A 12,685-nucleotide genomic window follows, 5' to 3' on the forward strand; every position below is an offset into this window, starting at 1 on the left:
GGGCGGTCTTCTGATGGCATGGTAATGTGTTTGGCAGGATGGGGGAGGAGGAAGTGATCAAAAAAGTTAAGGTGGACGGAAACTTAATCAGGTGACATTTCACCGCCTACACTAAACTTTCCAGCTAAAATCTCAGTCAATAAAACCGCAAATACAAAATACATTTATATAATATCCGCGCTGGGTTACAGGTCACGGTGTCAATTTCTTCGTAATTGACAAGATTGGACAAGTTTATAGTGAAACAATGCGGCAGATGGATGAAAATATCCTTACTGGTATTCTTAGGCAAATGTAGCCTGTTCTTGGATTTTCTTTTCCTATTGGGCCATCTTAAGCTTTATATCTACAATGCAGCAATATTCATAAACTGCTGAATTTCTAGGTAATTTATACTCCAAAAATGTTTATAACCAGCAGATAGGCATCGTCTGTGGGCGAATATAAACCGTCCTAGCTATGCATAAGAAAATAAAAACATCGTAAAATGAACGGATTCCAGATTTTCTAATCCAATTTCACTCGTAAAGTAACAAAAAACCCCAGATAATTTGTATACTTCAATGTTAACATTTCCCCTAATGTCTATGAGTGGGTGGATTGATTATACAGAAAATAAGTTATTGTTATAACTTACCTCCTTAAGCTCAGGCTCAAAAAGCACATGGGAGAGTTTTTACACTGCAGTATTCAATTACAGGGCCGGTGTTCAAAGCAAAGTTAGAATTCTCCGTTTTTATTATTAATATATTGCCATCTAACTATTTTGGCCAAACACAGCATTGCAATAAATAAATAATACAATGCACAATCAAAATGTAAACCAAGGACACTGGCACCGTGTGCACATTCAGCCACTAGGTATTAGAAAAGCAGTTAGATTTAATACCCAGATCAGGCAAAGTTACACGTCTATTACTGGAGCAGACTTCGCATATCTGTGAAATGCCGTAGGCAGTCTTGTATTCTCCATTTAAGAGATTGTGACATCGAAAGTCGAATTTTAGTGTTGCTCAATGAAGTCACTTTTGGCAGGGAGAAGTAGTACGTAGGCGATCTGTCGCCACCTATCACAGGGAATACGCTTCCTTGTTCAATTGTCGTTTTGGCGTTATCACGTTTTGTCCGAAACCTCCCTCCAAGAAAAGATAAAACGCATGATCCGACTTAAATCGTAATCACCCTTAATACCCAGAAATAATCAGGCAACTTTTTAGTAATGATAGGTGTACCGATCTCACTAGAAATAACTCAGCGATAGCAGACGTTTTCCACCAGCTGCAGGATATAGTGGTAATCTTTTAATAAAGACTTATTACAATAGGCTCTTAAGATCTCTTTATAATAAACGCCAGAAATGCAATCGTTCTAATATTAGAAGAGACAGTTGTTTGGGTACTTCAGACTGATTTCACACAAAATAGCGTTCAAAATAGACATCACAATAAAAGCAATGCCATGCCATCACGCAGTAGGAAAATCACCTTTTAGGAACGGCAATTCCATGCAAATTATTTTCGTTTTCAGTGCCGCGAAAATGTAGCTCCTATATCTGGATCATCCTGGGCTGTTGTTCCACAACATGGCAATTGTGATCTGATTTGTTTTTAAAACCTTCTACAGCCCCCTAACGATTCAAACAAGGTAACTGCAGCTAAATTGAGCGTCATTAGTGATTTCCAGTTTATCTGACCCAAGCGACTAAATTATTTTCCCTTATTGCCAAATCTAGCTTCTTTGTCTTGTTAGTGGAATTGGACCAGCGAAAGATCGTTTTAATATTTTGTGTCACGTTTTCGTAACGTAGGCTGGCTGGTTGCAGAGGCCGAGATCTGAGTTGGTATTGGCAAACAACGAAGACATATATAAAGTCGAAACCAATCTTCGATCAAATCAAACTTCAGGGCGACAAACAGTATCATTAGGCAGGCATGGGTAATTGTCTTTTCATCCTGAGATGATATTTAGTTTTTAATAAACCAGTTGCAAGTTACCAATAAGTAGTTATTTAAACTGCCACTGCGCCTTGAGTTTCTTGAGAATGACGTTAATATATCCATTTAAGTATTTGTTTCGGAAATAGTCTCCTTCCAGCAGAAACTGCACATATCCTACTCGCGTCCTCCTTTGTTTTAAATAATGTATCACTATTGCGATTAGCTGTTCAGTTTTGATAGTCAAACAGAAAATATTTATTGCAAATGGAAAATAAAGTGACAAAAAAGACAATCTGACACATAACACTGAATCATCTGGTGAACAGCACCGAATGCCGATTCGGCAAATTACATCCCCACAAACAGAAAGGTAAAGGGAGATCCTTCAAAAATCTCGACATCGATGTAAAGAGGTCACAATTGGAAACGACAATTGGAGATTGTGTGAGAAATACGGATACATGGGGCTGAATGGAACAGAAGAGGATCATACAACATAAAGTTCAGAGAAAATAAATGGAAACAAACATGATTAAGTGAAGTCACGAAAACCAACAGAACATACTACACGAAAGAGAAGAAAGGGAGATTCAAAATAGCAAAGCGAGATTGTCGCAAGAGGCAGAAAAATGAGAGAGAGAAACAGAAATGGCGAGGACAGAAACTTAGAAAAAATGAGAAAAATGAGACGGGAGACAGAAATGCAGTTCTTACTCAAATCTGATGTAAAAGCAAAGTGAGACCTCTGGAGGACGAAAGTTGTATGCGCTCACCCACGTATTTTACAGTTATTTTCAGAACCCGACAGGTACTTTTTCAATTTTCGTGAATGTTAATGGGTTTCATGATGCACTTGAGCAATCAAGAATTTGAGTCAGTCATTATTTTAATATGACTAGCAATATCTTAATATGACAATCAAATGCTTTAAGGCAATTCACTACTTCCATGCAGAAGAGACCTTGATAGGTAATATATCATTCCAGTACAACTGTTTTTTTTTATTAATGCGCAGTTCCGTGGTATTAACAACTCTATTTGGTGCATTTCACGAGCGTGTATCTTTGCGTAATAAATCATTCCTCATCCCTAATATACGAATGAATTTGCTTTCTTGTACAACCCAATGTTGTTTTGATACGAGAACGACAGTATTTATCTAAGCTGGTTGATAAATATAAATGCTTCCTTCGATGCTCTAATAGAATCAAGCAACATAGGCCTAGTTAATGCAGATAACATGAATTCATATCCGTGCGCCACACAACATCGTTCATTCTAAAGTCTGAACAAAGTCTACACTTTGCATTCAAACATTCTAATGCGTCGTCAACTTAAAACAAATTAGTCTTCTGGCGGCGGGGCGGTGATATTTTATTGCCTATTGGATGCATAGGAAAAATATTTTATTAACAATAAATATTAACAATTAGATGTTTTGATGTTTAATCGCTGGATATTATTTAAAATTGAGTTAAAACCGACGATTTAGGTTGTCTGTCTCCAGTAGGTAAATACAAAATAGGTGTCAGATGGTATTTGAAAAGATTGTGCGTGAACACCAGGAAAGATCGCTCTGAAAGTAATTTTCTGATGACCAGATAAGCGCCATAAGAAGTGAATAGCCTTGTTGTGGCTCCACAATCATGCAGGCTGGTCTTTAGTAAGTTATATCCATAGGGAAACCTTTCTTACAAAATATGAAATCACCCATACAAAGAAAAAATGCAAACACTAGAAATCTGTTATAAATAAAGGAAATATCGGAAATACACAATAGGCCAGTCAGCATCTGTAAAAAGAGCGGTTCTGATGCTTCGGGTGTGTACACTTCATGGGTTCGGACACCAGAACCTATTCTTTTCACAGTTGCCGACTGACATGAAACGACTAATGTTTTTGAGTACCTGAATTGCTCATCAAGTGGGGAAGAGTATCAAACAATGGTTTTTGAGCGATTAGCGGAAAGAATAAGCATTATAACAACCTAAAGGCGCCGCACTTGTCTGATATGAATAGATTGCCACCAGTCAAATACTGACATGGCGACTGGAAAGCCCGCCTGAGTGCATTAATTGCAACTTCAACATGAAGATGTATTTTGTTCTGAGTTTAACAATCACACGAACTCGCACATGAATACCCAATAATATCCGAACTGATTCGACACTCCAGATTCTTTAGTCTATCATCCAAATTTTATTGAATTTGTTGTCTTCGGGATTAAGATCCCCAAAGAGCCAACATGTTTGTACATAAAACTTTGTTTAAGTTATTGAAAACATATTACTGAATGTCATCAGATTATATAAAAAGTTTTGGTGTTTAGTGCGCATCGAGAGAATCACTTTACTCTTCCTGCGACGTACGTTTAGAAACAATCTTAAGGATTCTTCTATTTAAAACAGAAAACAGAGAAACATAATTGTACTAACTGACGCGTGACTGGCAGAGTTAGGTTCGGTGAATATTTATTACAATGAATTCATTCATGCAATAGCAGAATACACAGGTGTATTACAAGAGAAAGGCAAGGGTACAGTTTCATCAGTTACACAGTTTTCCTGACCATATAGCCACTGTCAATAAATAAGGTAGATAAGAAAAAAAATAAGGTAGAAAAATGACCGGAAGCCCAACAAAAGTGAATTTCTGCTACTGTATCTAAAATATCTCATATTCAAAATATGTTAACAATCACGTAACACAGCTTAACTTTATTTAGTGCCTGTGTTGATTTACTTATTAAATTAAATATTTAACATGCGATTTGGAGGTTGCATTCCGAGATTTATTCATTTTTCCACGATGGATGGATACAATCATTAAATCTACTTCGGAGACATTAATTGATTTTAATACTACAATTTCTAAGTCTGACAGCGGAAATATAATAACTACATTTCCCAAAGCACAAATAAGATTTGGTAGAAAGTAGCTACGAATATTAATTCCCAAATGAGCTGATAGGCCGTTACCTAGCCGTTAACAGAAAACTGGATATAGTTTCTAAACAGCTTTTGATTTTTTAAACAATTATGATCCTAGGCATTGGTTCCTAGGTATAAATATAAATTATTTTTTGGTCTCATTCTGTTTACATCTCAACTGCAATGTCATATACTTACAGTGCCACAAAGAACTAGTCACATCAAATGTTTTGATAATCGCTCCTGTGAAGCGCCTTGGGACGTTTTACTACCTTAAAGACGCTGTATAAATACAAGCTGCTGTTTGTCTTTACCCCGAATACATGTATTGGCCTCGGTCTTTAAAAACCATTCTTTTTAGCAGAGATATTTAAAACAACAATTATTACTCTAGCGAAGAAGCCAGCGAATGGACAAATTAGATCACAGAATCAGAGCTTCATTGTTGGCTTCAGCTAACAGACCAATAAGATAGCAGAAAAGCGAAACCGATTACGTAATAGACCAATCAGATTGAAGGCAAGCAACCCAGAACAGACTCATCAAAGATAACGTGGATAGATTAAAAACAGCTCTAATTTCAACACAAATGATCGGCTTGATGCATTTGTTGACAGATCCCAGTGTAATCACATAAAACCAAGGCCACCGGGTTTGGCTTACACTGACAATCATTGGAAAATTCGAGGAATTCTATGTAATGAAAACAGAACTCGACCTTCAGTCACTGTAAAACAATGGTCTTGATCATATGCAACAGTAGCCCTTTGGTGTACACTAGGCAAAGCCACTGGTTCTCCGTTTTCATGGGGAAATGAATAGAATCTCGGAATACAACTTCCACATCGCACGTAAATACCACGTTATGAAAGGAGAGCCTAACATTTCCAGTCACTATAAACCCATGCAATTATCACCATCTGCAACAATCACCGAAGGGTTTACTTTTTAACAAACTTTTTTGATGGGGAGGGGGTTAGGTAGAAAAAAACAATAATGCTTCACACAAATAAATACAAAGGGGATGACATTATTGCAGCTACAGAACTTGTCACGGACGTAATGTTTTTTTACCACTCAGGTACGCATTCTATATATCTCTTATTTGCAAAAAAAGCTCCTATCAGAAATCATCCTAACATTACAAAAATGACCGCACATCTCTAAATCCGTTGTTGTGACACAAATCTGATGTAAACTAACATTTTCAAAAACTCGAACTTGAGGTTCAATTTGGAATCGTCTGTGAAATGCCAACTAGGGAAATCTAGTTACGTGAAAAAATGGTGCAGGAGGCACTTGAACTGCGATAAGTGCTTTACCATTCAAGATCATTGACAAAGGTCAAGCATTCTAACTACCTGCAGGATATTTTCCGTTATGATGTGACGCTAACATTATTACTATAAAAGGCCACCGAATAAATGTTTAATTGACAAATAGATATATCACGTTCTTAAAGTACAAGCAAACCTGACTGCGCCATACCAAGCGCATTGTGCCATCATTGTGTTTTATACACTGCAAACACATAGTTCGGTTATGGCTCTGACATCCATTTAAACTATACATATTTATTGTCCGGAATCTGTTGACATCTCCCGGACACATTCTATCCCAAGTCACAGCAGTACACGATCGATCTTTCATTCTGTTGATATTGCATCTCCTTCAGCGTCATTTCATAATTCAGTTCCATTGTCATAGATGTACTTTCCCAAATAAACGGGGTTTTTAGGTTATAAAGTCAAATTCATGCATAACAATTACACAAATGGAATGTAAACACGTTGGATTACCAAATGTAACGGTAACCAATGTAACCCTCTCAAAGGTTCTTTTTTTTAATCACCAAAGACACCCATATAAAGTGAAGGGTTTCAGTTTACCACTGTAAACGTTTCTACTAACAACATGTGAAGGTCATGTTAAAGGGGAGTTAGGTCTGATGGAACGTAGACTTCGTAGCGATTTTCTTAAGGAGCTGTAAGATCTTTCAAGTTTCACTTTGGCTATTTTATGGTATTGACGCACTTGCCACCTCCGAAATGCTTTCTGGATGGTCAAGGCGGCCTTGAACTCTTTTCGTATCATTAGCGTAGTTGTGATCGTTTCCATGGTGCTACGAATTGGGAATTTTTTCATTGACATTTTATAAATTTCACCAGTTAGCTTTTTCAGGGGCCCTGACTCGGTTACTTTCCCAACGATACATGCACTAAGCGCTTCGAGGATGTCCAGGCAATGCAACATGTTGCCGTCGATTAATGGTAGATTGAGAGCCGCAAGTTTCACCGCGTTAGGCTTTGGTATTCGTAAAGGAGATTTCAGTTCATTTAAGAAATCAGGTAGCTGTTCATAGGTGATAAATTGTGTAGCCTTCACATCATAATTACTCCAGACCTCATAAAACATGTCGACGTCTTCATCAGTTACTCCAGCAAGTTCTTGTTCTTGGGCTTCGTGGAAGTTTTCTAAAATGACAGCCACGTACATATTGATTATCACGATATTCGCGACTAATATGTAGGATGTCATGTACGTGACTGATACAAACTGACGTTGCACAGGAGAATTAATCATCACGTGAAGAATCTCATTCCACGCGGCGGCTGTTGTCAGTCTAAACAGAAGCATCATACTGTTTCCAAAAGTTTCGAAATTTACCATGTCATTTATTGGTGATTCTCTAGGTAGATCCTGGAACAAACTCATTCCCAATATTGAATAAATAAACATTACGAGACCCAAGAGCAGTCCAATGTTGAAAAGAGCTGGGATAGATATTACCAACGTAAAGAGCAGTTTTCGAATTCCTTTTAAAGACCTTACCAGCCTCAACAATCGTGCAAGTCTTACAATTCGGAATACTCGTAAAATAGTTGGTGAAACGCCTTGCTTTTTGGATGCGGATGAATCCAACAAAATTCCTGAAGGAATGAAGAGGGGGAAGGAGTGGTTAAATTCCAAATGACCACGTACCTTGATCTTAAACACACTCTTGAAATACCCTATCAATCCGCATTAGATTCGAGCGGACGCCATGAAAACAAACCAATCCAGATCATTTTAAAAGTTTTTGAAGAAGGGTCAAACCCGAAACGTCAACTCAAATTTCTCTCCACGGATGTTGCCTGACCTGCTGAGTTTTTCCAGCATTTTCTGTTGTTATTTCGGATCTCCAACATCTGCAGTATTTTGCTATCATTTTAAAAGTAACTCGCTGAAGAGTGACACACGCAAATTATCCCTGCCTCTGCACCTGCCTAAAATCGCCATCTCCTTTTGCCTTGTACTATCATAACTTTTGTCATTTAATCTCTCCAGCCTTCCATCCTATCCCAGACCTTCCCCTTTTGTTCTTTCCTTCCCTCCCCCCTTTCCCTGCCCCTGCACCTGCTTAAAATCTGTTACTTCTCCAACTTTTTCCAGTTCTGACGAAGGGTCATCGACCTGAAACGTTAACTCTGTTTCTCTCTCCACAGATGCTGCCTGACCTGATGAGTATTTCCAGCATTTTCTGTTTTTAGTTCAGATGTAATTTGTTCTTAGTTATTTTGGGACTATTAGAGAAACATTGGATGCAAATTCGCCAACTGTCTAACACAGCAAATCGTATATTTTTTAAAAAGTTTAGCGAAAGCTATCAGTTCCGACATGACTCTACATTTCTTAAACGTGCACAAGGTTTAGAGTTGATTAGACTCTAAATCAGCCGAATTTGAACCAGTTCAAGACCAGCTGAATGTGCCTTCGGGATTTACCTATCAATATTTGAAATGTTGAACATTGATAAGTAAAACTAGAACGAAGAAAGTCTTGTCTGCAGGCTTTTGTTGCGAAGTACAATTGAACAACGCTTTTTAAGGGCACCATTAATTAAATCATCGTTAGTTTTACGGTATATGTCATACTTTCTGTAAAGTGTCGCTCCACTAGACAACACGAAACGTTCTTCAACAGGCGACTCCTCACATTTCTTTACCTTTAACTAACATAACTCCCAGGCACGACTCTGCATTTGTAATTGCACCCAATTCATTCCAGCTACAGTTTAACATGATACCAAACTCATTTGCGAATACGCAGACATAAAGGAATATACATATAATAAGGACTACATTGAATTATGAAATGTCCTCACGCATTTATACTGTTTATATTGGATACAATTAATAATAGCGCAATAATGTGATGTGTGATAAAGGCTTTTAAACAGTATTCACACTGGAGTCAACTCCAAATTCCACAGAAGAATGAGAACTTCATTACTCCCCTAAATGTTTTCTTTTGTAAAGAGATAATAATGGGGTAAGTGCTAAGACATTGTGTAAACAATGTTAAATGTAGCTATTCTACATATCGACCATATCCATCTGTGGTCATCGTAAGCATAGTTTTATCTTAAAATGTCATATATATTAATAACAATTGACTTTACACTAACCACGCAGGGAATATTTGGTGAGAGTCAAACATATTCACTGTTAATTTCCTTTTATTACAGATATAGTCAGCTCTATCAAAGTTTTCATCTTATCTGTATTAAAACATCAAAGCAAACTTTCTTTATTAGGCAGGACTTATAGTGCAGTGGCTTTTGACTTGGGGAAAATAATATAAATTCTACAAATTAGTGATGGGCGGATTGAACAGAATTATATTTAAATTTGAAAGTTTTCTTTGAAGAACACGTTTCATTAATTTACAGAATTTCGTTTCTGCAAGACTCTGCTGCTTAACTGCAGTCTGCCATTACACTGACACTTAAAAAAAGAGCTGCAGAAATATTTTTGTAGCTTTAAGAGGATTGGACAAAAGCAGGAATAAATTGTTATTGGTTGATGGGGAGTATTTGAACTTTGGTCCACAAAACATCCATACAAGAATATTATAACAGAAAAAAGAGTATCAAGTCATAATTCAAGACTTTAAGCCGAACGGGCTCAAAACAAATAAATCTTTAGGATTAGATGGTATTTATCCCAGCTTGTTGAGAGAGACTAGTAAGGAGATTGTGAGGTACTGACAGTCATTACAAGGGAGATGAGGAAGTCAATGGACACTGGGTACATTGTAAATAGGCTGATGTGCTGCCCATATTTAAAAAAGGGTGACAAACTAGGCACAGGCAACTACAGACCCATTAATCTTCAATTCCATGTAAAATAATGGAATTGATAGTCAGGAGGAAACCTGAGAATTATCTGTACTACAACAGCTGAGCAAACAGCAGGCAACATGATATTAGATGGGGAACATTCTAGCTGACAAAAGTCCCTAATTCCTTTGGGAAGTGACAACCCAAGCCAATGGTGGTAAAACCTACAGTGTACTTAGACATTCAAAATGTATTTGATACAATTACACATGAAAGATTACTAATTAAGATCAAAGCTGTGGGAATTCAGGGCAATACCTGGGTATAGAAAAGATACTGGCTTAGGAAAGGCTTGCATTTTTATAATGAATTTTTATCTTCTCAGGATGTCCCAAAACACTTTACAGTCAATTAAATACTTTTGAAGTGTAGTCACTATTGTAATGTAGGAAACATAGCAGCCAATTTATGCACAGCAAGGTCCCACAAACAGCAATAAGATAATGACCAGATAATGTGTTTTAGTGATGTTCGTTGAGAGATAAATGTTGGCCAGGACACTGGGGAGAACTCCCTTGCTCCTCCTTGAAAAACAGTGTAGCAACCAATGGATACTGTTTCGAAGGGTCATGTTTGGGTGGAGAGAAGTACTGACTAAGGTGCGCCAGAGGCAATTGTTGGAACCACTATTGTTTCTAATTTCCATCAATGACTTGAGTTCTTCAACTCAATGCAAATTGGTTAAACTTGCAGATAATACCAAACTAGGAGGGGCAGTGGGATCAAAATAATTAATTCTGAGTATTAAAGTAGTAAACAATAGTCATGTGATGAACTTGAATCTGTAGGCCAGTACCCATTCTTTCATCTTTCTCTTCCTGTTAGGAATTAGTCATTCACTTACACATTCAGCCAATAGGCAACTTAACTAGCACCACTATATCATATTGTTGGCTACTGAAATGCATTCCAAGGAGTGTATTGCAGATTATAAATTGATGCTGTTTATGTAAGGCTGTCTGAGGAACAGCAGAAAATAGGCCAGAGAGAAAGGGCACATCCACTACCCACCATACTGCATCACTTACTCCACCTGCTACAAGCAACAACCCTGGAATATCCACTCTGGGGAAAGGAGTAGAGTTAGAATGGGCAGCACTGAGTGAAAGGCCCAGCATAGAGTCATAGAGTCATAGAGTAATACAGCACGGATAGAGGCCCTTCGGCCCATCGTGTCCGCGCCGGCCATCAAGCCCTGTCTAATCTAATCCCATATTCCAGCATTTGGCCCGTAGCCTTGTATGCTATGGCATTTCAAGTGCACATCCAAATGCTTCTTAAATGTTGTGAGGGTTTCTGCCTCCACAACCCTTTCAGGCAGTGAGTTCCAGACTCCAACCACCCTCTGGGTGAAAAAGTTCTTTCTCAAATCCCCTCTAAACGTCCCGCCCTTTACCTTGAATCTATGCCCCCTAGTTATTGACCCCTCTACTAAGGGAAAAAGCTCCTCAGCATCCATCCTATCTATGCCCCTCATAATTTTGTACACCTCAATCATGTCCCCCCTCAGCCTCCTCAGCTCCAAGGAAAACAAACCCAACCTGCCCAGTCTCTCTTCATAGCTGAAGCGCTCCAGCCCTGGTAACATCCTGGTGAACCTCCTCTGCACCCTCTCTAACGCGATCACATCCTTCCTGTAGTGTGGCGACCAGAACTGCACACAATATTCCAGCTGTGGCCTAACCAGTGTTTTATACAGCTCCATCATAACCTCCTTGCTCTTATATTCAATGCCTCGGCTAATGAAGGCAAGTATCCCATATGCCTTTTTTACCACCTTATCCACCTGTTCCGCCGCCTTCAGGGATCTGTGTACTTGCACACCCAGATCCCTCTGACCCTCCGTCTTGCCTAGGGTCTTTCCATTCATTGTGTATTCCTTTGCCTTGTTAGTCCCCCCAAAGTGCATCACCTCGCACTTTTCCGGGTTAAATTCCATTTGCCACTGTTCCGCCCATCTGACCAACCCATCTATATCGTCCTGCAGACTGAGGCTACCCTCCTCGCTATTTACCACCCTACCAATTTTTGTATCATCCGCGAACTTACTGATCATACCCTTTACATTCATATCCAAGTCATTAATGTAGACCACAAACAGCAAGGGACCCAGCACCGATCCTTGTGGTACCCCACTGGCCACAGGCTTCCAGTCACAAAAACAACCTTCGACCATCACCCTCTGCCTTCTGCCACTAAGCCAGTTTTGTATCCAATGTGCCAAGGCACCCTGGATTCCATGGGCTCTTACCTTCTTGACCAGTCTCCTGTGCGGGACTTTATCGAAGGCCTTACTGAAATCCATGTATACCACATCCACTGCGTTACCCTCATCCACACACCTAGTCACCCCCTCAAAAAATTCAATCAAATTAGTCAGACATGATCTTCCCTTGACAAAGCCATGTTGACTATCCCTGATTAATCCTTGCCTCTCCAAGTGGAGACAAATTTTGTCCCTCAGGATTTTTTCCAATAATTTTCCTACCACTGATGTTAGGCTCACTGGCCTGTAGTTCCCCGGTTTTTCCCTACTACCCTTCTTGAATAATGGTACTACATTAGCGGTTCTCCAGTCCTCTGGCACAACCCCTGTGGCCAGAGAGGTCCTGAATATATGTGTTAGAGCCCCCGCAATCTCCTCCTTTGCCTCACAC

General features: G+C 38.9%; 1 protein-coding gene across 1 annotated transcript in view; it reads right to left on the reverse strand.

Annotated features, from left to right (window-relative positions):
- Nucleotides 1-4,391: 4,391 nt before the first annotated feature.
- The window catches only part of LOC147123409 (sodium channel protein type 9 subunit alpha-like), a gene marked incomplete at its 5' end in the record, with an annotated part of 190,436 nt that continues 182,142 nt past the window's right edge, over nucleotides 4,392-12,685 (reverse strand). The window contains 1 exon segment of the mRNA XM_085965975.1: nucleotides 4,392-7,797. Within this exon segment, the coding sequence (XP_085822101.1) occupies nucleotides 6,791-7,797 (1,007 nt within the window).

Source organism: Somniosus microcephalus, chromosome 2 (genome assembly GCF_052327205.1).
Source record: "Somniosus microcephalus isolate GS21.2 chromosome 2, FLI_Smic_1.0, whole genome shotgun sequence".
NCBI classification, from domain to species: Eukaryota; Metazoa; Chordata; class Chondrichthyes; order Squaliformes; family Somniosidae; genus Somniosus; species Somniosus microcephalus.